The sequence below is a fragment of the Falco punctatus genome (genome assembly GCF_963210335.1).
Source record: "Falco punctatus genome assembly, chromosome: 3".
Classification (NCBI taxonomy): domain Eukaryota; kingdom Metazoa; phylum Chordata; class Aves; order Falconiformes; family Falconidae; genus Falco; species Falco punctatus.
The window spans coordinates 44,757,428-44,781,642 of record NC_137582.1 but is presented as its reverse complement, the minus strand read 5'-3'; the positions used below and the strand labels follow the sequence as shown (position 1 = coordinate 44,781,642).

The window sequence follows — 24,215 nt, the reverse complement described above, 5'->3', positions numbered from 1 at the left end:
TCAATATTCAAAAACAATCATCCCAAACAATACAGTATGGGAGCCAGTCACACAAGTTTCCCTATTTGCCAGTGGACTTCTTCAGTATTATCTGTCGTGGCCTTCAAAGCCCGTTTGTTCAGTGGTAGTGAGAGGAGATGGAGCGTAACTGCTCACATGTGGAGCGAGCCGGGATCAGAACCTGTGGTTTCAGGGTAGAAAACTAAGGTTATGCTGCCAATGGAGGTCTTTGCCTAACAGCTGATGCTCATGCTTCAGAGTACTTCTACAATTAAAGCAGGTTTCATTAATGCTTAAATGCATCATTTGTATCTAATGAGGATTAATGTCTCACTGAAATAAATACTAAGGAATGTGTGTGTCCCTTGTCCATGCCAACACCATTGCATCTTAACTACCAGTTTAATTGGGCGTAGGGAATTACAAGAAAATGTACGGGTTTTTTCCTAGCATTATGCGTATTATTTTTTATTACCTGTTGACAAGGTGTTTGAAAATCTTTTCTCCTCACTGGTGATAAGAGTAACTGGGTAGCAAGTCAGAACTATAGCATCCTTGTTACTCTTAGGAAATGGGATGGGAATATTTATTGTGTCAGCCTAATTAATGTTTATTTATAATAAAAAGTATAGCATGTATCAATAGAAGTGTTATAAAGGGCTAGGTACTACAAAAGCAGCCATAAAGTCAAGATCTCTAACATTATGCTTTGCCAGGCCTTTGTGCTCTTGCACCTTTCTGAGAAATTTCATGTTGACTGCTGTCTTGTGGACGAAAAAGTGCTTCTCCTCATTCCCACTAAACAGAATCATGTCCTTTTTATAGTTTTCTTAAGAGTGCATTTTTCAGTACTAACAAAGAATGAAATATAAAATAGCATGTCATAAAGCAGAAACATAGAGTGAAAAAAATATTTCTACAGTGCATAGTCGTCATGTCACAGCATATTTGTTTGTTATACAAGGCAATCTTGGTGTGTTGGTTTTTTCCTGGAGTTTTAGCGTCTTTTTTTTCTTTACATCTGGTGATTTTAGTTAGTCTTAATTTCGCATTAATTTTTTCCTGTTGTCATTAGGCAGTGCACATAAAGTGTACACAAACAAATGAAAGGAACATCATCCTTATTGCACTTCAGTTTTTAAATAAACTGTGTTATGCTATTATCTGTTAAAATTTATCTAAATTCACCACCTAAAAATAGAATCATAAAATCACGGACTGGTTTGGGTCAGAAGGGACCTTTGAAGATCATCTAGAACAACCATCCTGCTGTGGTCAGGGACATCTTTGACTAGACCAGGTTGATCAAAGCCCTGCCCAATAGAAAATGTCCACTTGAAACCAAATGTAGAATTTAAGCAGATATAATGAAATTAAACATTATCTCCAAGCACTTAGAAACCGTATTACTGAGACTTAAAGGGATTACATCTCACCTAAAAGAAAGTACCTGCCATGGTACATTATGGAATGATTTCCCATAATGATCAAAATTAATCCTTGAGCTGAGAGCCAACACAAATCCTATACATAGTTTAAAAGCTTAAAAAGCTGTAGACAGTTAAGTGGGACTCTGCATCAGTAAGAAGTGTGATTATTGGGCTGATCCTACACTCGGGAGCAAACTGCTTACCACAAACTGAAGTATTGCTTTAGTGTTGTCTGAAAAAGGGAGGAGTAGGGCATAGGATTTCCCTTCCCATCTCACTTTCCTAAATCTCACATGATTTTCCAGGAAGTCCTTTTATCTGTGTCCTCCCCCCTCTTCATTTATGGCATCTGTCTGATAGGTTACCAGCTGAGGAAGTATAGTTTATCCACTGATGTACAGAGTTAAAGCCAAGATATATGTCATGAGTCTGAAGCTCAAAAGAGCAGTTTTCCATCCGTGATGGAAATTTCAATTGTTAAATGAATCCCCGCTGGATTCGTTAAAGAGATTACTTGATGGCTCCAGTAAAGAGCCTGAAGTTGAGTCTCTTGCTATGAAGCAGCAGCATTTTTTATAAAAATATGCAGTTTACATTACATCACCTGCTGAATATTAATTTTATACACATTTGTATAATGATTGCTTGTGGCTTTGGAAAATAATACATGATCTGTTGAAAAACTTCAAGCATCTGCTTGTGCATTCTGGAAGAATTCTTAACTTTAATAAACATACAACTAAGAACAAACTGCTTGGGCAGCAGCTTTTCCATTATGCACAAGGTTTCCGAGTGCCAAATTGACAAACACTGAAACATTCTCAGAAGTTCATTGATGTTTAAAAGCTGTACACCCAGGCAAAGATTCTTTGGATTTTCTATATTTCTGTAAATGATGATAAAATACAGGTTAATTCTTTAGTGCCTGGCACATTTGACTCACTTGGTGGATTAAGAATCTCCAAGAAGATAGACAAGAGTGTACTTTAGCCACTGGGAAAAAAAAAAAAAAAAAAGAGGATTGATTTTTGTCAGGATTTCTTTTATTGATTGGCAGCTTAACATTTATCAGCTCAAACAGCTTATGGCTGCCATTTTGTGAAGTGGTATTTTAGAGGTCAAGCTAATGCACCAGGTGGTTTTATTTGCATTTCTGAAACTGATCTTTGTTGGGCCATCATTATCCGCTTTTACCTGCTTTGAGGACTCAGAACATAATACACACAGTGAAAAGTAATTATGAAAAGCTCTTCTCACAGCCTTTATCCATAATTTCTGAATAATGATTTATAAAAAAAAAAAAAGGCAGCAAGTGCTGTGATGGCATCTCTTTTGTTTTTAGTCAAAGAATTTTAACTACACTGTTGCTGTTTCCTTCTCTCACTGCATCACCAGCAGACTTGAAATATGAACATGACCATCTAATTAGGCATCTCTAAACATGACCATCAAGTCAAGCATTTTTTTTAATCCCCCCAAAGAACCAAACATATCAGTATTCCAGAAAGGAAAGATTTTATTTAGGAGGCTGTTTGTACTGACGACGTGCCAAAGTCTTACATTTTAGATGTGTTGCCAACATTTATCAAGCTGTTTTCCTATGCAAATTTACCATTTTCCTGTGTTATTGGCTATGAACTAGCCGAGCACAAAGACTGAAACAGGGCATAATAATCAAAACTTAAAGAAAAAAAAATAGAGAAGAAAAACATGGAGAGCAAAGAAAGCTGTGACACCAGCCCCACAAACATCACATTTTATTCCTACAGTTGTGATAACAAAGCATTACCTTGCAATATTTGATACAACACTGACCCACATGGCAAGTCCATATTCCTACTGCACAAAGAGTTACTGGAATAGATGAGAGTGGGTATATGTGTGCTGCTTGACAAATGGCATTTCTTACAGTTGGCAATTGTTAAAACCACTTGATAACACTGTGCAATCTCTGGCATTGTTGTACGGAAAAAGCCTTGGCTGTTTCCCATGACCATATATTTATAATTGTATTTTCATTAAACTGAATTATCTGTCAGCTTCTGATTTCACAAGTCATTTTCATATTGCAGCTGAAAATTTTCTAAACCAGTAGCAAGGAAACACGCAAAGTTAAAAGGCAAATGTATCATCAACTGTAAATAATGTTCCAGCAAGTCTGCATTTTAAGAGTAAAAAAGTTATGGAGACCAGCAGATCACAAAGGCAGATTTCTTGCTGCTAACTAGCTGCAAGAGAGACTGACAGGTTTTAATTCACCTGTTAATTTTCAGGTGTGGCCAGAATAAAGGCAGTTAACAGAGAAAGACAATGAGAGTTGTCTACAACTGCAATCTGCATGGAATGTCCTTTAATTTGGGGTGAAAGCCACAGACAAACTGACAGGACAGATTTTTGGAGTGGGATGCAAAGGGCGAACCAGTGTCTTGGCAGTCTTCACAAACTGGCGTGCATGGAAACACGGGTGTTTTGTGAGCATCCAGCTGATAGTCTTGCATACATTTTTTGCAGCTACCTTGAAGCTGAGAATGGGAAACATGGAAACATAAATCTGAATTAATTATTTAAAGTATCAACATAACTCTCATTTATCTCCAGTAAGGAGAGGTTATTTTGCATTTCAATGGCATCCATTCAACTTCAGTGTATTTTACTCAAGCATGACATAAAGACCTAAATCTATTGTTAAATCAGAGGAATCTTCCTCTTTGTACCTCATAGGTAAACTGTTAGAAAATTTTTAGTACATTAGCATGTTCGCCACTTTCACTGCTCCAAGTGGAAGTGGGATGGTGTTTATGAGAATGCCCAGACGTACATACAGTGTGGGTTACAACGCGGCCGGTACCTGTGAGGGTGAGACTTAAGACCTGATGGGACAAGCTGTGGTTGAGGCTGAAGAAGACTAGAGTGAAGAGAGGTTATTGCTTTTATTTTAAACCCAGATCAGTTCACAGAAGCAGATTTCTTCACTAAACTGAGAAGATTGTAATCTGGGTTCGGGGGCACAGGGGAGAAAAGAGAGCAGGGTGCTTGGCTGGAGACAAGTTTTCATTTGAATCTCTGGCAGCTGGAGCAGTCTGCCTGGCTGTGGCCCCACTTAAATAATAGCTATAATGTATAGTTAATGTTTTAAATAAATACGGTGGAAGTTTGGTTTAGTTTGTCTACAGTACCATGGGGTAAAAATATCTCCTGCTGCCTGTTAAAAATTTAATTCTTAAGAGACATTCTAATCAAGGAACAACTAAATTGCTTTTCAGGCTGTAAGTCCAAGGAGACACAGGCTATGCGTGGTATTTTGTACAGTACCTGGTACAGCAGTTCTGCCAGATAGAAGCTCCTATGTGGAGTTACAAAATAAACGATAAATGTTTGCAATTTCCTTTCTCTGCTTTAATGGCCTACTTTCATGTTAAAATTACTGGGGTAAGGAGAAAGGCAAGTTATTTCTTTCATTTTCCTTATAATAATTGAAAACATCTATTATTTTCCTTGCTTTACCTTAAATAACATAAAGTTAGAGGTTTTCATACATTTTCCCCTCCCTCTCTCCTAGGAAACTGATCTCATGACTTTTAACATCTCAATGCACCGCTCTTGGTGGCGGGAGCACGGGCCTGGCTGCATACGAAGGGTGGTGCGTCCTTCTGCCCCTGGCATCCTGGAGGATTACTCCTACGTCTCCGTGACAGGCTGCATAATTGATTTCCAGTACCTAGAGGTCATTCACAGCGCTATCCAAATACTCCTCTCCGTAAGTTGCCGTTTGTTTTTGTACTCAGGTTCTGGCAGTCCTTTCGCATGCAGCCTGCTGCTGTTGGGTGTCTCTGTCCTGAAAGGAGGATGTTGTAGTTGATGGATGACAGCACAGATTTTAAACTGTATTTTGAATTAGAGAATTACATTCGCATTATGAAAATGTGCACTGCTCTTTTCTTTCCTTACATCTCGTAATGCTCTGTAGAGACATAGTCCCCACCCTGGTCTTTGCTGGGACAGATGAATTAACTCAAGTTCTTGGCTCTCATTCATTGAGACATGTACAGCAAAGGAGAGCAGACTTGTCAAAAATTAATTTGCGTAAACCCTTCTGAAGTTCACAATCAATGGTGGTATTTATTCAGCCCTGTATGTAAATGTATTTTACATGATACATAGCTAAGTTTCTTCCCAAAGTGAGATATGGCTGTAACACTTGAAAAAGGTTAGAGAACTATCAGTAATTAAAGTAGTCATTTACATTCAACCATGTTATTTGTTCTTTCCTGGAACTCTGCATTATCAGAATACTCCACCTCCATGATCCACATTTTGTAGTTGCAGTACCAGTCAAAAACTGCAAATACAGGAAGTCATTATAAAAAGTCTGCGGCACAGGGAAGCATGGGGGCTGGATGACTTGCTTTGGGAGCAACAGCCCAGTCTTGGCCACAGACTTTCCTCAATCTGATGGCTGCTTTTGCTTGCGATTAAAAGGTTGTTTAGTGCGAGCTGCATGTGATCTCCTAGAAGTGGTAGTTCTTTCTCTAGACAGCTGTGTGTACTACCTCGCAACCAGCCTAACCCAACTGGCTGCCCGTAGGTCTGATACATCGCCTATGTCCAGACCTATTCTGAGAACATAAATGCTTGTGGATCATGCTCCTAACTATGGCCACCAGTGCTCGTCAGACAGTGGGAGAAGACATGCAGTCTGCAGTCCATGCCTACTGGCCAGATGAGCTACCTGGTCTGAGCAACCAGAAAGGCTGGATATTCCCAGTCTATTCACTGCTGATTTACTGACTGACCGGTAAATACTGCCACGAGCAAAGTACAAGGGATCTGTAGGATAAGTCTCACTCATTAGTTTATAATTATTTTCAAATTTTAATGTTTATATTTTTTCAAGTTAAGGACATTTTTCTTTTGAAAGAAAAAAGAACAGTGTGTGTAGTTACACCTATCATCCTGTCCAGCTCTCTAGAACAAAGCAGTCTAAAAGTTCCAGATAATTTGTTGGCATTACTAAATGCCTGATGTAAGATGCTGAGAGCTTTCTCCTTACCACTGCTTTTAATCAAAATTTGATGAACTTGTATCTTACATCAATGATTAATGAACTCGCACTCGGCAACGCAGGTCTGAATTACCGCGCTTGGTCAGTGCACCGGCGACATCACATGCACCTACACGATCCATGTGTCTGCTCCTAGCCTGTCAGCTTTGCAGGAACAAACACCATCACAAGCACCTACACAAGCCTTCTCCTGTCCTTCAGTCAGGTAGCAAAGACTTTGAGTCAGGATTGTTTCCAGTGAAGCCAAAAGTACTTGAGGCCCAGTCCTGTGTATGTCAACATACACTATTGAAAGCCTTGCAGAAGAATTTTGCCCACTGCATTGGCAGAGCTTAATTGGATGCACCATCCTTACTCTGGTGGGGGCCTGATACTCCAAGCAGGTTGCTTCTCCCATGAGCTCTTCGTTTGCAGCAAATTCCCCTCGCAAAGCAGTTCTGGTCATTCTGCTTCAGCGAGCCTGTACAAGGGAAAACTGAAGTGTGGTTGGTTTAAAAGGAGAAAACCATAAATATTTCCAATGCTTCCTTACTTCTATAAGAAAAAAAAATATCATGTTAGAAATTCTTCTAGAATTTTTGTGATCGGAAACAAACTTAGAGTTCCATGAAAATACAGCCAGTTGTTAAAATCAGAACTTTTTCCTTCTGCACTTATCAGTACAGTATATTCTGGTCAAAATTAACCAAATGTCAGGAACACAAATATTAGAATAATAAAATAAAAACATGTAATACATACAAGCTCAAAGAAATACGAAAAAGGAAAAGTATAAAAATTATGTAACAATTATAAAGTGTAAGATGTGACAGGCCTTCCCCTTCTTACGGAGTGACTGATTGCCTGGAACAATCATAAATAAATACTGGATACAATTCATTGCAAGTTCAAAGTGTGCCAGGAACTTGTAAGGCTTGACTGTGAATTAAACAGTTGCCAGTTTCAGATCTGCTTTGATCTGATATATGCAATGTTAAAATTAAAATCCCGTATGGAAAGTAAGGTTTTCCTTCAGTCTTACTATCTTGCTATTCCATCTGTGGTGCTTTATGGTTAGCATATCGTGAGCTTGCACTTCAGTTTCCATTCTGATCTGTAATTTAGGATTGTTTAATTTACTGTCACACAGGAGAGAAGTTACTGCCCAGATTATCAAACTTGTTGCAGTTCCCTCTCATTTTCTGAGTACTGTTGACCTGAGGAAGTTCCCATTCATTTTGGATGCATAACTGCTTTCCTAATTGGGGTACCAATTTCAGTTGTTATTTAAAAGGTCGTGTAGGTTGTCTTTTTTACAGTACTGAAGAACTGTAGATCAGAAGAGCCTTCTTTTTTTCTTGTCCTAGTAGCTAGTCCTAAAAGTAGCCTATTCCTTTTTGGATGTTACAACCTACTTAATTTTCATAACATTTTTATGTAGCAGTAGTAGCGTAACAAACCGTTTTACAGTGTAACAAAAACTTTATTGGCATAACAAATCATTTTATCGTGCTAACCCTTGTCCACACAACTGGGAAGGTGAGCACTTCCATTTGGTAGGGAGTTAGAGCCTCCATAAAAAGAAATCCCTCCAGGGGTAAATATTGGATACCTGTCGCGATACATAACTCACTAGCAGCCATTTGCCATTTTTGAAAGGTGACTTTTTATTGAAATCTTTTTTTTTAACTGGTATAAAAATTTTTATATGCACAGAATGCTGCTGCTGCTGTGACTACATTAGACCCTGCTTCAGGGAATAAGCTCGACAATCATTTATTTAATTCTAACACAGTAAGGCTCTTATTGTATTTGCTTTATAGTTGTTTCTAAAAAAAAAAATATATATATATTTTATGGGTGGAACAGCAACTTCATATCTCATCCTGATTCTGGGTAGCTATTGAAGTGATTGGGAGTTGAAGGTGTTAAAATTTCTTTAGATTGGGGAAAAATCAAGAGAAATGTGAGAGAATGGGATGCAATTAACAGTGAGGAAGACTTAAATTTAAATTGTGCATTTTAAATCTACATTTATTTGATGTGTATGGCACCGTATATATTATTTTGATGAATAAATCCTTCCATACAACACCTTTAATTTTAAAATGCAAGGCAGATCATCTTTACCTAATTTTTTGGAGAACAAATTAATATTACAGTCAAAATGGTGATAGCTTAGCCACCATGAGAAGGGCCCTTCATAGAGCCTTTTTTGTTATTTGAAAATAGAGAATTCACACTGGGAGTATTAGATGCCAGGTAACACTGGCTTCAATTGCCTGAGTTTTAAAAAGTTCTCCAAGTGGTTGCAGAGATTTTTTTATCAGACCCTGAGCCTAATGTCACAATAAGCTTGTCCAACAGCTACATTGTGAGGCAGAGACCCCCCCCCCAAGCTAGGGCTCACTGAGGTAGCTCTGGAATTAGCAGCTGTGTAACTTCATCAGTGCTGAAATAGCAAAACAAATTAATTTTGGCAGAGCGATAGGCTGACACAGCTAGACTGCTTCTCACAACGCTGCATTGCATAAGGTGAGGTTAACTTTCCACCCATTCTTAGCAATGTGCAGAAGAGCCGTAACTAAAATCTAGACCTCTGAAGGAAGAGTGGGGGGAAAGAAAGGAAAAAACCTAAACCTAAAACCATGCAAAACATTTATGCTGTTTGGCATGTTGATGCTGACTGAATGCAGGTATTTTGAAGAAAAGCACTGCTTAATAAAGGTCTGTCTGTTGTCTCTCATAAGTGTCAATTATTGTAACCCCTGGGTAACTGTTGGACCTACAGATGAGGATCACTCACAAAAAAACCCACTTTTACTGGAGAGTCACCACATTTTCGCTACCCTATAAAGCCAGGCATGATGTAGGGAGGTTAAGAGTATTGAATGTTTTCCGTAGCAGAGTGATAAGCAGTGAGCATACCTGCCTAAGGTAAAGCTGGGGATTAATCAGCGTGGAACGGCTTATCAGTAACACTACCAAGCACAAAACATAGAAAAGTATATTACTTTCTACAGAACACAATGAGGTTGTAATATCACAAGTGTAGGAAAAAGCACTCCTGGCAGCCAAATTGGGAGTTGGATACTGTGGTCACTTTGAGTCCAAACGATTCTCCTGCAAGATGGATAGACTGCATCTATATGCATAAATTAAACGTGCCAAGGCAGCTGCGTCCTGTGGCCAGCTGGCTCAGAACAACTCACATCTCTGCTGATTGTCTCAGCCTCCAAAACAGGCTGGTGCGTTCAAGCCACCCAGCAGGAATAATCCCTGGGATTGTTCTCCTGACCAAAACTGTGCCTGGGAACTGTGTGGGGAGAGCGGTGGCTAGAGCAGGCCAACCTGATGCATATGCAACATACGCAATGGCATGGGTGATGGCATGCCCGTGCCAGGAATGCTCCCAGGTCTGCAGGAATTCCCTCCTATTGATGCAGCCATTGAGGGCAAACGTTTAGCTGCAATTCGTTCCTCAGAGTGGACTGAGGCAGGAACTGTCAGGGATGGTCTCTTTACCCACAGGGGTGTAAAGAACATTTGATTTTTTAAATCTCTGCCAGAGAAATTTATCCCCTACCTTTTTGACATGGTAGAGAAAGGTATGTTTTCATGTGACATCTGGTGATTACAGTGACATTTATGACATTTATTGAGATGGTGTTGAATTTCCATTCAGGAACATTCTGTCCTATTAAGCTCTTCTACCATCCTAATGAGGGAATGTGTGAACACCTCCAACCTTGCATTAAGCAACATACACCTGTCTTGTGTCCATAGTTCTACCATCTTCTCCCCAGCTGAAAAATGGGACATGGAGCTGAGACTTTGTCTGGATAAGGATTGAGTTTCTGTGCTGTTTCTGAATGTTCTTTCACTCTTGGACATGTGCCCTCTTGATGTGAAGACAGAAAACAGAACTTTGGGTACAAATCTACAAGGATTGAGATGTTCCTCGTTTATTGTGGTAATTAATTTAATTTATATTTGGCCTCATTCTGACTGTCAAGAAAGGTTTGTCTTATGGTGAAGATGTTATCAATAGTAGCTGCTGAGCTTGGTTTAGTCTGAAATTCTTTCTCTGGTGCCGTAGAGACCATTGGGGCCAAAACCATTAAAGAGTTTGAAGATAAAGAAGTTGATCTTCATTCAGTATTGGTTGCCTTGGTCTGGCGCATGTGCTCGCTCTGGTACAGGAATGCTTCCAGTATGGATATAGCAGCGTGACAGTGCTGAGGCAGCTTGCATCACTGTATAGTGGTTAGAGAAGGGCTTCATAGCTGGGTATATCTAACCATGATTCTGCATGCGAGAGATGACAAAACCACATGTTTGTGTCATGTCACTGTCTTCCAGGATTTGGGTTAGACAAGAAGAGCATATAAAACATATCTGCTAAAGTATGTGCCCTGAGAAGATGTCTTCCCAGCGCACCTTTCGATTCCTGAATTTATAGATGTTGTGTGCTTTCCTCCAAGAGGCGACAGAATTCTAAAGCAGCTTGTAATACAGTGTCGGGATGTTCCGTGACACGTCTACCACTGGTAGAAAAATTGCACTCTGTGTTACAGAATCATGCTGAATGGTTGAGGTTGGAAGGAATCTATGGAGGTCATGTGGTCCAACCCCCCAGTCGAGCAGGGCCACCTAGAGCAGGTTGCCCAGGACTGTATCTAAACAGCTTTTGAATATCTCCAAGAGGGAGACTCCACAACCCCCTGGATAACCTTTGCCAGGGCTTGATAACTGTCACAGTGAAAACATGTTTTCTGATGTTCAGAGGAAACACGTGTTTCAGTTTGGGCCCATTGCTTCTGCTCCTGTCACTGGGAACCGCTGACAAGAGCCTGGCTCTGTCCTGTTTGCAACTAGCTTCAGGTGTTTATATAGATGTTAATTAAGATCCCCCTGAGCCTTCTCTTTTCTAGGCTGGACAGTCCCATCTCTCTCAGCGTTTCCTCATGGGAGAGAGGTGCTCCAGGCCCTTCATCGCCTTGGTGGCTTTTCTTTGGACTCTGTCCAGTATGCCCACGTACTTCTTGTACTGGAGAGCCCAGAACTGGACCCAGTGCTCAAGGTGTGGCCTCACCGGTGCTGAAAGGGGAAGGATCACCTCCCTTGATCTGCTGGCAATACTTTGCCTGATGCAGTCCAGTACACCATTCATCGCCTTTGAGGCAAGGGCACATTGCTGACTCATGTTCAACCTGATGTTCACCACGACCCCCAAGTCTTTTTCTGCCAAGCTGCTTTCCAACTGGGTAGCCCTTAGCGTATTTCAGTGCATGCGATTGTTCTTCCCCAGGTGCAGGATTTTGCACTTCCCCTTCTTGAGCTTTATGAGTTATGATATGCCAAAAAAACCCCACCTTAATGATATTTCTAGTTCTTACCACATTTTCTGTAAAAATAGTACTTACCTGTCCAAAAAAATCATAATTATTGATGTAAATTGATGCTGAACACTTCTAAAAATGTAATTGTTAATGTTCTTGGAGTTGTCATCCTTGCATTTGCAGATTTTCCTGTTTTAATTAACTAGGTAGAATGATTTCAAATATTTTGAATTTTCATTATTATTGTGATGATCCATAATAATACAGTCATGCTTGTCATAAAGAACATTGCTTCCTCTTGTTTTTGAGGAATTAATTCCTCTTACTTTTTTCTCACAGTTCTTTAGCGACCTAAATGTGTGTTCTTCTCCCCAGAACATACACCATCACTTCCATAGGGAAATGGTAAACAATGTGATCTGATTACTTTTCCAAATATCTGTCACCAGTCAGTGCCTCATTCTGACCCCATGCAATTGCCTCACTTTGTGAATTATTTCTGTCTTGCTGTCTTCAAAGAATCTGCCAAATTTTGATCATTTAATATGAAAATGAATTGTGACATTTGGTAGACAAATACTTTTTTCAATAGAGAAAAATAGAATCTAATTAAAACCATATTTAGCACAACAGACATTAAAGTGGAGGTTATGAGTCTCATGTAAATAATTAATCAAGGGAAACATTGTAGCTATTGAGCTATAGAGAGACCAAGATCAGGGGCAGTGGTGGAGTGGCTTTAATGAATTTCAGTTCATTGACCAAGCTTTTATGACTGAGCCACAAGCTTGAATCCTTTTTGGGTTAATTGGATGGCTCTTCTTCTATCCCCAGTGTTAATATTGCCTTCTCTATGCCATTTGAAAATCTACAAGAGTTGCTCTGAAAGAGGTTGCAAAGCAGCTTTTGCCCCTCCCTTCAGGCAGCCAGAGCTGCAGTTTGGTTCATATTCATTTAAATGTAACAGAAGAGCTAATGATATCAATATATAATGTGGTTCCTCCAGGGCACTGCAGCAGCCCCTTTTTTCCCATTAGTTATGGCTCTGTTATTTTTATAATTGGACAGAAAAGGATGCTAGGGGGACTATCATGTATGTTGTTCTCCAAAGAAAATCCCTGTAGGTGCTGACACCAGTGCTCTCTTTTCACTTCCTTGAGTGACGTGTGATTGATTAAGAAAGCCAGTCAACATCAGCATGTGACAGAAAAACATGAGGTAATTTAGTGTTAAGGTCCATGGGAATGGTAAAATACAGTTGTCCTGAAGGTATTACATCTTTTCTTGAAATTTTGCTTGCAACTTTTTCAACTTTTTTGATTAGGAAACTGTTAACATATCTTATTTTCATAATAAACAATTGCACAAATGGCATGGAAAATTAAATTTGCATTGTCTGCAGAGCTGAACTGCAACATTACTCCAAAAGAGGGTATGAAAGACATGCCTGTTCTTCATCATCATCATCATAACAATAATAGCCAGGAACACTTTCTCCTAGCCATGTGAATAGTCAGTTAAGGTAGGCTGGTGGCTTCTCACAAATTCATTAGTAAGTGCGGAGTGATCACAAGATTATTGAAAATCAGATTTTTTTCAGCCTGAGCAATGTTACAGAGGAGTTGTTGGTCTCTGTAACAGACTGCAGAAAGGCTACAGAAGCTTGTGCAAGCCTATGCCTTTTGACATTACCCCCAATATTTTATAGTAGTTGTCTCGTATTTTTATCATACTCTGTGCCTGTGTTCCTCCAGTGTTTAGTGTTGGATCAGGGATGCATACAGCCCTTTTCACCTTTCCCAATATCAAGCCTTCAGTGTTAAAAAAATATAACCAAGAGAAACAAAATTAGTGAGAGACTGTATATGCACCTGCATTCCAGTTCTTGTCCTTTTTCCATTAGATTTAGTTAGACCTCATTATTCATGGTAGTGTGTAGGTAGTAAAACACACAAGTATATTTGTCTAATTACCAGTCTGGGTCAATAAAGCAACTCTGAGACAGAATCAAAAAAAATAAGTGTTTTCTCCATCTCAGTTGTCTTTTCCAGGGACGTCTCCTTTTTCAAGCAGCTTATTTGAAAAAAATTGAAACCACTGATATAGTCGTTTGCATGCTCATTTATTCATTAACTGTTACGATATGGATTTGTGAAAAAGAGTTAGGCAACTCCTGCAGCAGAGCTGGCTAAAGGTGAGGGGATAGTGGACAGCAATTTAAGCATTAGCAATATGGTAGTATGTTCACCTTGTCAACAAATCGATATGAGAACTAAATCATTCTAGACGTTTTGTAGTACCTGGTATAGATTTTTTCCATTTTACATGAAAATTACTATGACATTTTTTCAATATTGTACAAAAATTTCAATGAAATTATGTGCAGATATTATGAGATATTTTTATTTACATGAAAAATATTTAGAGTAAAAATAAAAGTTGGTTGCTTATTTATTTATTAGTTCATTGATATTTCAATAAGAATTATGGAGAAGCACTAGAGATAAATGGAAGATTTGGAAAATATCAAATTTTTTTCTCCTTCAACTTTTGCCCAAAATTACCTCCCCCGTGGCAGAAGCAGTGCCTGCCTGTAGTCTGCAATGTAGTTACTGTGATTCTCAATTAGAGAATTTCCTTGCGATCCATTTCCAGTATTTTCAAGTTAACCTGAACTGCAGCTGAACAAGGAACTGCAGTGGCCCGCTGCACAGCAAACTGGGTGGTCACTGATTCCAACACAAGGCAAGCTTCTCTGCAAATAAGGAGGGGAGGTGGTAGAAGAGGTAAAGACATGTTAAAGTGTCTCAGCAAACTTGTATGCCTACATGCTATTTTAGAACTGAGCAGAATGCTGAATGTTGCACTAGGAATTTGGAAATTATAAGAGAAAGAGGAAAGTGTACCAAAGATTAGCAATTTAAACTTTGTTTTAGAGATCAAGGAAATGTAACATTTTTCATTTAGAAAAATTGAAGCAGTATCTCCTTCCCTTCCGTAGGGATATTTTATTGACTGTATTGTCTGAGGCCGTTAACTGATGGGCTGCTGAGACACTAAAGATGCTGGAAACTCATAAAGCCAAAGCATGGTGCTCCCGAGGATATTTGTCTTCATGCCTCTCTGGACACTGCCGAGGTTTCAGCAACCTCTGTGGCAATCAGTGCATGATAGGTGCCTTGGAAGGTGGAATAAAATTCATACCCTTCTGCCAAGCTGCATTTGAGTGCAAACAGCTCTGCTCCATCTCCAGCAGCGTGCTGCATCAGGTCTGCTCCAGTAGCAAAGTTGATAAACCAAGCAAGGAAATGAACTCCTTCTCTAGGCCAAGTGTTTGCGTGGTGATTGACAGCTCTGGCTGAATAGGCTTGACTTTGTTGGTTCTTTTTTTGTTTCTGGAAAACACAACTCTAATTGATTTTTTACATGCAGATGTGCTTTAAGTAATGAAAAGGTATTTTACTAAGAGGGTCCGATTCCTTAGTCTGCGTCTGCACATGTAGTGGTGTAAAGCACACGGGCAAACCTCACACTAACAGCCTCACTGATCCTAACAGCGATAGATCTGTGCTCACTCATACTCATCAGGATGATTCCTTCTGCACATCATAGTTGATAACCATGTGACCAGACTTTCTTATACAGGGGAAAAATATTCACTGATTAAAACTCATCTCTGTGTGAGCTTCCACTGACAGGACATTTTTCTTCTAATCATGCACTGAATTCACAGCCTAGCTCTTCCATTAAAATTTGTTGCTTGAATGTGACCTGACTGCAGAAAGAATTCTTCTTTTCTCTTGACTGTGGTCCCTGACGATTTGCAACGCTCTCTGCTTTGTCCTAGGGAAAGATGAGAAACCAGAGCAGGGATTTCACTAAACAAGCTGGGAAACGGCTCATACTCCTCAAGCTTTGTGAGAATGATAGTTTTCACTGAGGAAGAAAGTCAATGTGTGTATGTGCTCCTCTTGGAACAGCTCACAGAAAGACAGACAAGGTTTACTGGGAAAACATATTTTGATTTAGGAAGATTGTGATTCAGAGTAAGTTTTAAAAGGCCTGTGTTCGATAAATGCTGCCTTCCTAGCTTTTATAGCTAACACTTCTGGCCCGAATTCTGTAATACATCTGCATGTCTTTTGGCTGCTCTTTGTTCACTACCTACTATTGTGGAAACTGTTGAAAAACTTATTTTAACTGTTTCCTTTATATTTCTGCAAAGCTGAGCAGGGAATCCCACCAGCAGGTGCAGTGTCCAGCATGGGACGTGCTTCCTCAGCACCCAACTGCAGTGGCAGGTTTGGAAACAGGGCGCGGTGGACTCATGAAGCTGTTCCATCCTTGGCTACTAATCCCCTTGGCTCCTATGGGCTCTCCCATACGGGGTGCTGGGCCTGGAAACAGCCCAGTTCATACCAACTCCTCTGCCACGGTGGGCAGGAAAAGGCACCGAACTGTAGTAGTGGCGCCAGAGTCGTCGTACTGCTGCCCCGGTGCCTGCAAGCAGAGATGGCTGCCGCAACGCTTCATTCACAGAGCAGGGGTGTGTGTAGGTGCGTGGAGGAGGAACGAAGGGGGATTATAGTCCACAAAGGCCACGCAGGTAGCGGAGAGGAGAGTTTGGGTGACGCTGCCATATAACAAGGGAGACTAATAAAAAGTTTATATGTCAGTACAGTCAAGATGTATGTTGCTAAGTACCTAAGAAGTGATGCCTTATAGTATCACAGTAGTAATTTACATAGAGTTGCCTGATGAATTTGCTTTTCTTTCAGTTTCAGTTTGTTTTTTCAGTGCATGATAGGCTTGCCTAAGGGAGTAAGCACTTTTAATACACTTTCATAGGACAAAAGAAATGAGTCTCATATCATGGAAAGAAAACCGACAAACATGGGTGAGGGCAGGGGTTGAGGCTGTGGCTAGGAATAAGTATATATAAGGATTGTTATGTTCTCTGAAAGTTCAGAATAGTTAAAAGATTGAGTGAAATGGATGCTTGAGGCATTTCTTTTCTGTGGTTTGATTATGATTTGAACAGGTAAATTGCTAAAAGTCTTGAAAGGGAGAATGATATGAATTACTTTCAGAATGTAAGTTTTTCTCTGGTATCAGTAACTATTCTGAGAGAACAAAATCACCTTAAGGTACAATCCTGAAAAGCAAATTTCATTTCTTTTCACCATTGTATAATATGTAGAAGGGTTCAGTTGAAACAATTGCCCATGTGGAAGGACAACAATAATGAATAATGGTGGTGTTCCATAATTCTGATGTTAGTGTGAATCAAAATAACAATCGAATATATCAGGTGTTGCAAAAGACATCTACTAGATCTCTGAATCTATGGTATAGATAAAGATTTTTCAAGATATCATTCCTAGTGATGTGGAACTTTCCTCGTTTAACTTGCCATTACCTCACATGTAAATTCCTGCAATGTAAATTAATTGATAATCATTTTGAATGACAGTAAAAAGTGGTAGATAATCAAACAGCCTCTTAAGATAACATGATAATTTCCATTTTTATTTGTGATTAGTCTAAGTTATATTTATCTTGTTTATTAACTTAAAATGCACCTGATATATTAACACACATAAATGTATACGGATTCAAATAAACAGTTGAAATGCTAAGATCAACATAGAAAACTAAAGCTACATTCTGGTCACATACTAGAGAGTTTGAGTGTTTTATTCAAATAATACACTGATTTCCAGAAAGTTTTCAAGAGTTAAATCCTGCATGGTGGGTATTTGAAATACTCTCACCAGTACCTGTAGGCTTTTCTTACAAATTTGGTCTTCCTGGTAGCTCTCATCACTAACAGCCAAGGATTGCCAAGTTCCCCCTCCCCTGATAGTGTTTTTTTCACTCAGGCAAGCAGGAATGAACTGCTTGACCCAAATGTTTCACTATTCCCTCTCCCTTTCCTCTTCCTGGGACCACGATTTCACCAGTAACACCACATGAAGGTGCTCCCCCTAAACCAACCCACAGAGCAGCAGTAGCTTTTTCTGAATCTAGAACACAACTGGACTGCAAGCTTTACATTTCTTTTATTTCTCCACTTTATTTCCTTATTTTCTCTAACACTTGTGCAGTGAGACCTGCCTTAACTATAAAAAAAGGCATCTGTTCCTTCACTGCCATGACTTTGTCATTGCTTTAGGCAGCTGAAATCAATTTTCTAAATATTTTGTTATGGATACAAATGACCAGGAGTGGGAGTGAGTTACGGGAAGCTATGCCATACTAGGATTTCCCACCAATGACCTCACACGTAAGAGTACATGCTAGAAAGAGGAGCTATATTTTCTGGCTCTGCTGTTCATTTCTACCTTCTTTCATCTGTGTTTATCTTGCTCATCTGTAAAAAGTCTGGCATAGACTTTATTAGCAAGAACAGCTACCCCAGACCATTTCACCTAACTTGCTTTAGAAAGCAACTGTAATGCTGTGCCTTCAAATTTCAAATAAAGAAAGGGATTATTTTTTTTTTAAGGAAAAAAAAGAAAACACAGGTTTACTGAAGTAATTTACTTCAGCTCCCCTCTAGACATCGTAGACATCTTCTGAAGATCCCTTTCACACCCAAAATGCAGAACAACATCTGGGACTATGCGTGTGTCATGCCCCATAGTCATTCACCCGTCTCTCCCCAGGGCCCCTCTAGACTAGGCAGGTGATGGGGCAGGGACATGCCACTGTCCGGAGGCTTGCCCCCGGCATGTCACATGCCACACAGCGGGGGGTGTGTTCAATGTGGGCGGCTTGACCTGCTGCATGAAGGCTCACCTCTTCACTCTCTCCCAGTCAAACCTAAGGGAAAGAAATACAGCATTTTTGTGTTTTAAATTGAAACTCTTCCTTAATATCTTACATATCAAATGTTTTGTCAATTTGTATTGCTAACAGTACTAAAAAAGACATACAAAAAGATACAGTGAAAAATAAGCCAGTCTTAATATGATACAAAACCCCGGTTCATGCTTAAATATTACAATAACAGGCAAAGATTTTATTAATGTTTTACCCCTTCATAGGTTAAAAATACCTTTTCTATCCACATGGCAGGATTTACAGGCACTGTTTAATGCTCGGTTCCTTACATCCACAAGACCTAAGGATGATTTTGAAACCAGCCCCCTAACCTTGTTTCTATCAGCAACAGTTCTTGTACAGGAGAATAGCAACGTAGGATCAATATTAACTGCCTGGGGACAACTTTATTAATGCTTCTTGGCAGTATTGACAGTTCTTTTTGTGGGAAGGGGAGATTTTAAATAATATTTGAAGGTTTGAAGTTTTTTGATTTCTCTGCGTTTCTGTGGTTTTAATCAATATTTTGGGGGTTTTGTTAAAATTACTTGAAAACTTATAAGAATGACAGTCTATGATAAATTGTTTTATTTTTACTTTTATCCAAAACTAAGTCAAACAAATCTACTGTAAATGAAAATAAGATATATCTGAATAAACTACATAGTCATGGGTATCAGCCAGATTCAGCAGACATTTGAAGCTCCCCCTGTGTTCTGGAAGGCACCAAGTTTCGTGTCCATGTGAGCAGAAAACGAACCTTCAAAGTGATTTTTTCACCAAAACCTAACTATAAAAGAAAATTGTTTGTGCTCCATTTGTTATTTTTAGAAAGTGCTGGAAGCCACGTTTAATTCATTTGTGGACCCAAACCCCAGCCTCATTTAAACACATTTCAGTCTTCAATAATGGAAGTCTTGATAGCTGTGCCACTGTGGTGTTCGCTGAGAATGCAAACCCTATCTGCCTCATGCTACCAAGCTTTAACAAGTGATACAATACAGTCATTTATCAATATACAATCTAGGACAGGCTGGAAATCTGAGTAGATATTATTGCTAAATTTAGTGACTTCCTTGAGAAATTTTCCCATTATTTTCTTGGGCAAAATCTACATAAATGACATAAAGATGGGATCTTAATCAGTGCATGTTGTACCAGAGTTTGTCTGCTTTTTCTAACCTCAGAAATTTTCTAATGCAAGCTAGAATACTGATATAAAATTATATTGATACAGTATAATGGGTAATAGTCTTAATATTATCATATGATATATAATTAATATTAACAGTAATATAGTTCCCCCTAGCAATCTTACCTAACTACAATATGTTCCAAGTAATTAGACTCCAAGGAAAAAGCACAAAAGACTTCAGGATATTTTTAATCTGCTCATTTTTCCACAGTGAGCTAAAATAGAGTGTGAAAGTCATAAAAGGACTGGTTCACCATTCCCCTCCAATGCTCTGCTTTCTGTATTGGTCATAGTTATTAGCAGGATGTCCTCATGTTGCCAACGTACTAGGTGTGCATTGCAGAATTTCAATAGCCCCACCTAGACCAATGAACCAAACAGGGCCAGAAAATGAGTCTGAGCATCATCCTTTGTTACCCGTCATGTGTGAACGTTAACATCATGGGTTTGGCCGTGCTGACCACCAGTGTGGGCACAGTGCAGGTCAGGGGCTATGCCCAGGAGTCAGGGTGGATGAACCCACTCCATTTGGGCTGTGCAGGAAGAGAGCTGGGGAGGACATAGGTGCCGCGGTGCGAGCCATGCCAGCCACACCACGTACCCTGGGGCAGCTGGCATCGTGCCTTGGCCCATTTTATTTACTCCTGCCATGTAGCCCGTGGAAGCAACAGTGCTGTGGAGTCTCTTTGCTTAGGTTTTTCATGATTCACCATCACAAATGGGACATTTCCATGGTGTTTGTGCCTGATGCAGTTACAAAAATGGTGACTATTTTGGCCTTTTTTTCCCCCGTTCCCCTGTTTTCCACACTGCCTGTCCAGTTTTCATTGGTACAGGGAGGCTGCATTGGCCAGATATGAGATTACACACAACCCCACATTAGCTAGAATTCGTGCTTCACCTCCAGGGATTCCTGAGGAAATATAGTCAGTTTCACAGGAATGTGACTGCATGATACCATGTCAGTTATTTCATACAAACACACTCTTCAGCAACTATAGCAAACATCGGGGGGTGGCCAATTTACTCTTGTAATAGAGTCCCTGAAAGGGTCGGGTGTTTGCTTTCAGTTTCAAGCCTCTTGGAAATTCTTACTTTACTGATTTGTGGATTTTGTCCCCAGACAATGGGGATGGGACTCCATGGGAAGTCTGTAGACAAAAAGCATAAATAACATTGAAATCTCCCAGGTGCTTGTTTTTTCATGATGTTAGATTTGCAGATTCTCATACCTCCAAGCAAAGTATATTTTATAGCCACTGGTGTTTTCTCCTTTGGTCTGTTAGTTTCAGTCTAGAGATGCTGCTTGAAAATAGCTGATTAGGGATTTTTCTGCTTCCTAGGGAAGTCATTCATTTTTATTAAAATATTGTAAACTAACACCGCTAAAACACATCACCTTTTTCACCAGAAATAATTCCGGTGAAATAAATGGAAGTATACAGTTATAAAGCTGATGCAAGTGAAAAATAAGTCCCTAGGTGCTCATTGATAAAGAATTTATATAGGAAACAATGAATAAAAAGCAGATTGCCTAGACCTTGCAGTTTCCAGGACTTTCACATATTTCCTAGCAGCATTATTGAACCTAGGGCACTCATTACAATAAATAGCTTGTTTCTAGATGCTCATTCCTTCTTAGGGTTTTACAGATGGAATGGAGGGTGTATTCCCTCTGGAGAGAAGGAATGCATCCACACATTTGCTATACAGGGTGCCTGATTTCATGAAAGACCAAAGGGAGTATATTTATTTCTAACTACCGGCCACAGTGTATCAAGCCATCTGAGGAAGTAATGTCATCTAGAAAAAGGCTTTATCCACTTAAAGCTCTCCTAACTTGCATTTATTTTTGTGTTTGAAATGCTTCGAACAGAAATGACCTTGAAAAGCACTTGATCTATAAACCCTTCCAAACCACCTTTTTTGCTTTCATATTAATAGTCTTGACCTCTTTCTGGGGGCAGGGAGAAGTCTTTCAGCAGTAGATGTCAGCATGGGGACTGTATCTTTTGGGGTCTCCATTAGGGCCTGAACAGAGATTCAAAGACTTCAAAAATGAAATGGAGAGAGCTGGCAGATGAAGAGGCACCAGAATTTTCTGCTCCAGGTCACTCAGGAAAGTTTTACCAGTAAATGAAGGAATGTTGTAGTTCCGGCTGTTTCTCTCCTCCTTTGAGCAAGCCACCCCAGACACCATACCAGCTAAGGAAGCCTGCAGCCAGGTGATAAGGAAACAGGACAGACTGCCTGCTCTCAGCCCCATTTTTCAGGCTTAGGGACCAGAACAGGCAAAAATGTCCTGCAGCTGGGAGTCGGACCTTGCTTTTGTCAACATCTGCATTGCAGGCTGAGTGACAATGACTGTCACATGCATCAGAAATAATTACGTTTCTCTGGCTGCTCCTGTTTCAACATCAACACCTGCTCTATAGATTAGGAACTCCCTGATCTACAGAGGAAGAATTTTTGAGCATGGTGGAGATTGATGACTTCCGTCCAGTGAGAAATTAAAGCACTTTATCATGTAAAATAAGGCAAACAACACAGTAAATAGAAATAGCCTCAAATGAGTTCGGAACTTTGTAACTTACTCTGGTGCAGACAAGCTGGACTTTTGAAGAAGGTTGTACACAAGTTTTTCAGAGAATAAAGTATGAGCTTTGATTTTGCTTTCACTTGAGCAAAATCAAAAATGCAAACAAAGCAAGTGGGATGTGGGATTATCTGTACAGCTTTGAAGTGGCAGTTGGAGCGCATCCATTCTTATGATCCAACATATTCAAAACAATAAAGATAAAAGTAATACTTTACATGGAACATCATCTGTGCCTTTAGCATATGCAAAGACTTTGCCTTGAAGAGTTTAGCACATTTCCATGGTGAATTAAACCCTTTTTTTTTTGTCAGAATTCCTTTCATTTCAGGAAACAGAGGCTCTTGAGAGTGGAAGTGCATCTGCACAATACAGACTCCAGTTCCCACTCCTTTCATGTCTTATTTTTCAGTTTCTAATTTGTCACTGAAATCAGCATTTCAGTCTCTGGCTCAGATTATGATTTTCTGATAAAAGAGAACTTTCAACATCAAATAGACTGAATAGTGGGGAACAGCCAGAATAAATACAAAAAGACAAGACACATTTAGGGCTGAGCCTGACTGTTCACACCTGTCAGAAATAGCAGACCTTGCAATTACCCCATTCATGATATGTTAAATTGAAATTTACATCCTACACCTGAGCCATGCTCATTTTGAACATAGAGTAATAACAAGCAAGTGCACTATTCCTTTCTTGAATCTGTAGAGTTAAGTTGGTTTTGAGAGTTTGCTCTACTTGGTGATAGAGTTCTCTACCAGGACCAAAAATACAGGATGTACGTATATAATATATTGATTTGTCCTTACAGAATACATTTATGTGCATATAAATGATATAGTGAATAGTTTTGCCCTTGAAGAATACATGTACTTCTAATCTGTAAGATGCCGTGTCCCTGCACAATTACAGTTCTGTATTGCCAAGCTCAAATTCTAGGTGCTTCAAGAAGCTCAAGCACAAATTTAAAAAAGAAAAACGTGTTTTGTAATTGTGTCCTGTCAGATAGACTATATAAACACAGGAGCTGGGCTGGTTTACATCAGAATGCATTTGGTTATTCACTACACAATGGACTGCCTAATCCTTTAAATATTTATGAGTAAACCACAGAGGATTTACTCTTTCTTCCAGCATGTGGAGATTTTATAATGTGCACCATGTTAGTTCAAAGTAAGACTTCATATTTTGGTTACTACTTAATACATCTAACAGCATGGCTCTGCACCACATATGCGCACTCTCTAGACAGCTACTCACAGGCAGTGTTTTGGGGTGTAATTCAGAATTAACTAGTCTATGACCACCTAATTCTCAAAGCCAGTATATGCAGCATATGTTGGGGTTGGAGAGGATATAAGGTAGGAGCTGCTTTGCACTTTGACCTGTAGCAGGATTAGCTGGGCTCTGTGCATTAGTAGTTTTTAAATGAGTAGTTCAGGCTGAGCAGTAATCCTAGTGGAAAGGAATGGGCCAATTTTATTATTTTTTTTAAAAAAAAGGAAACACCAAAAACAAACCCAGAAGAATCAAATTAGACTTTATTGGTTGGATTTTTACAGGTACAATGGCTTTAAGAATGCTAACTGCCACCTCGGGGGGCCTTATGGTCTGCAAAGTCACCCTGTTCCTGAAGTGCACAATTCATTTGGTTTCTGATACTATTGCATGAACAAGGCTACTCTTGGTTCAGATTTAATATTAATATCTTTCAGCTGAGAGTAATTTCCATGCTTCCCTCATCTACCATTTCCATGATTCACCTTTAGACATAAAATAGACT

At 39.5% G+C, this 24,215-nt stretch overlaps 1 protein-coding gene across 7 annotated transcripts in view; it reads left to right on the top strand.

Annotated features, from left to right (window-relative positions):
• The window catches only part of NKAIN3 (sodium/potassium transporting ATPase interacting 3), a 377,204-nt gene that overhangs the window by 272,419 nt on the left and 80,570 nt on the right, over positions 1-24,215 (top strand). For all 7 annotated transcript variants that reach the window (XR_013926577.1, XM_080378300.1, XM_080378303.1 and 4 more), the window contains exon 4: positions 4,990-5,187. Coding sequence is in view for 6 of the 7 variants with exons in the window: in XM_080378300.1 (XP_080234426.1) it covers positions 4,990-5,187 (198 nt within the window). In the remaining variant the exon portion in view is untranslated. The remainder of the gene's footprint in view (positions 1-4,989; positions 5,188-24,215) is intronic.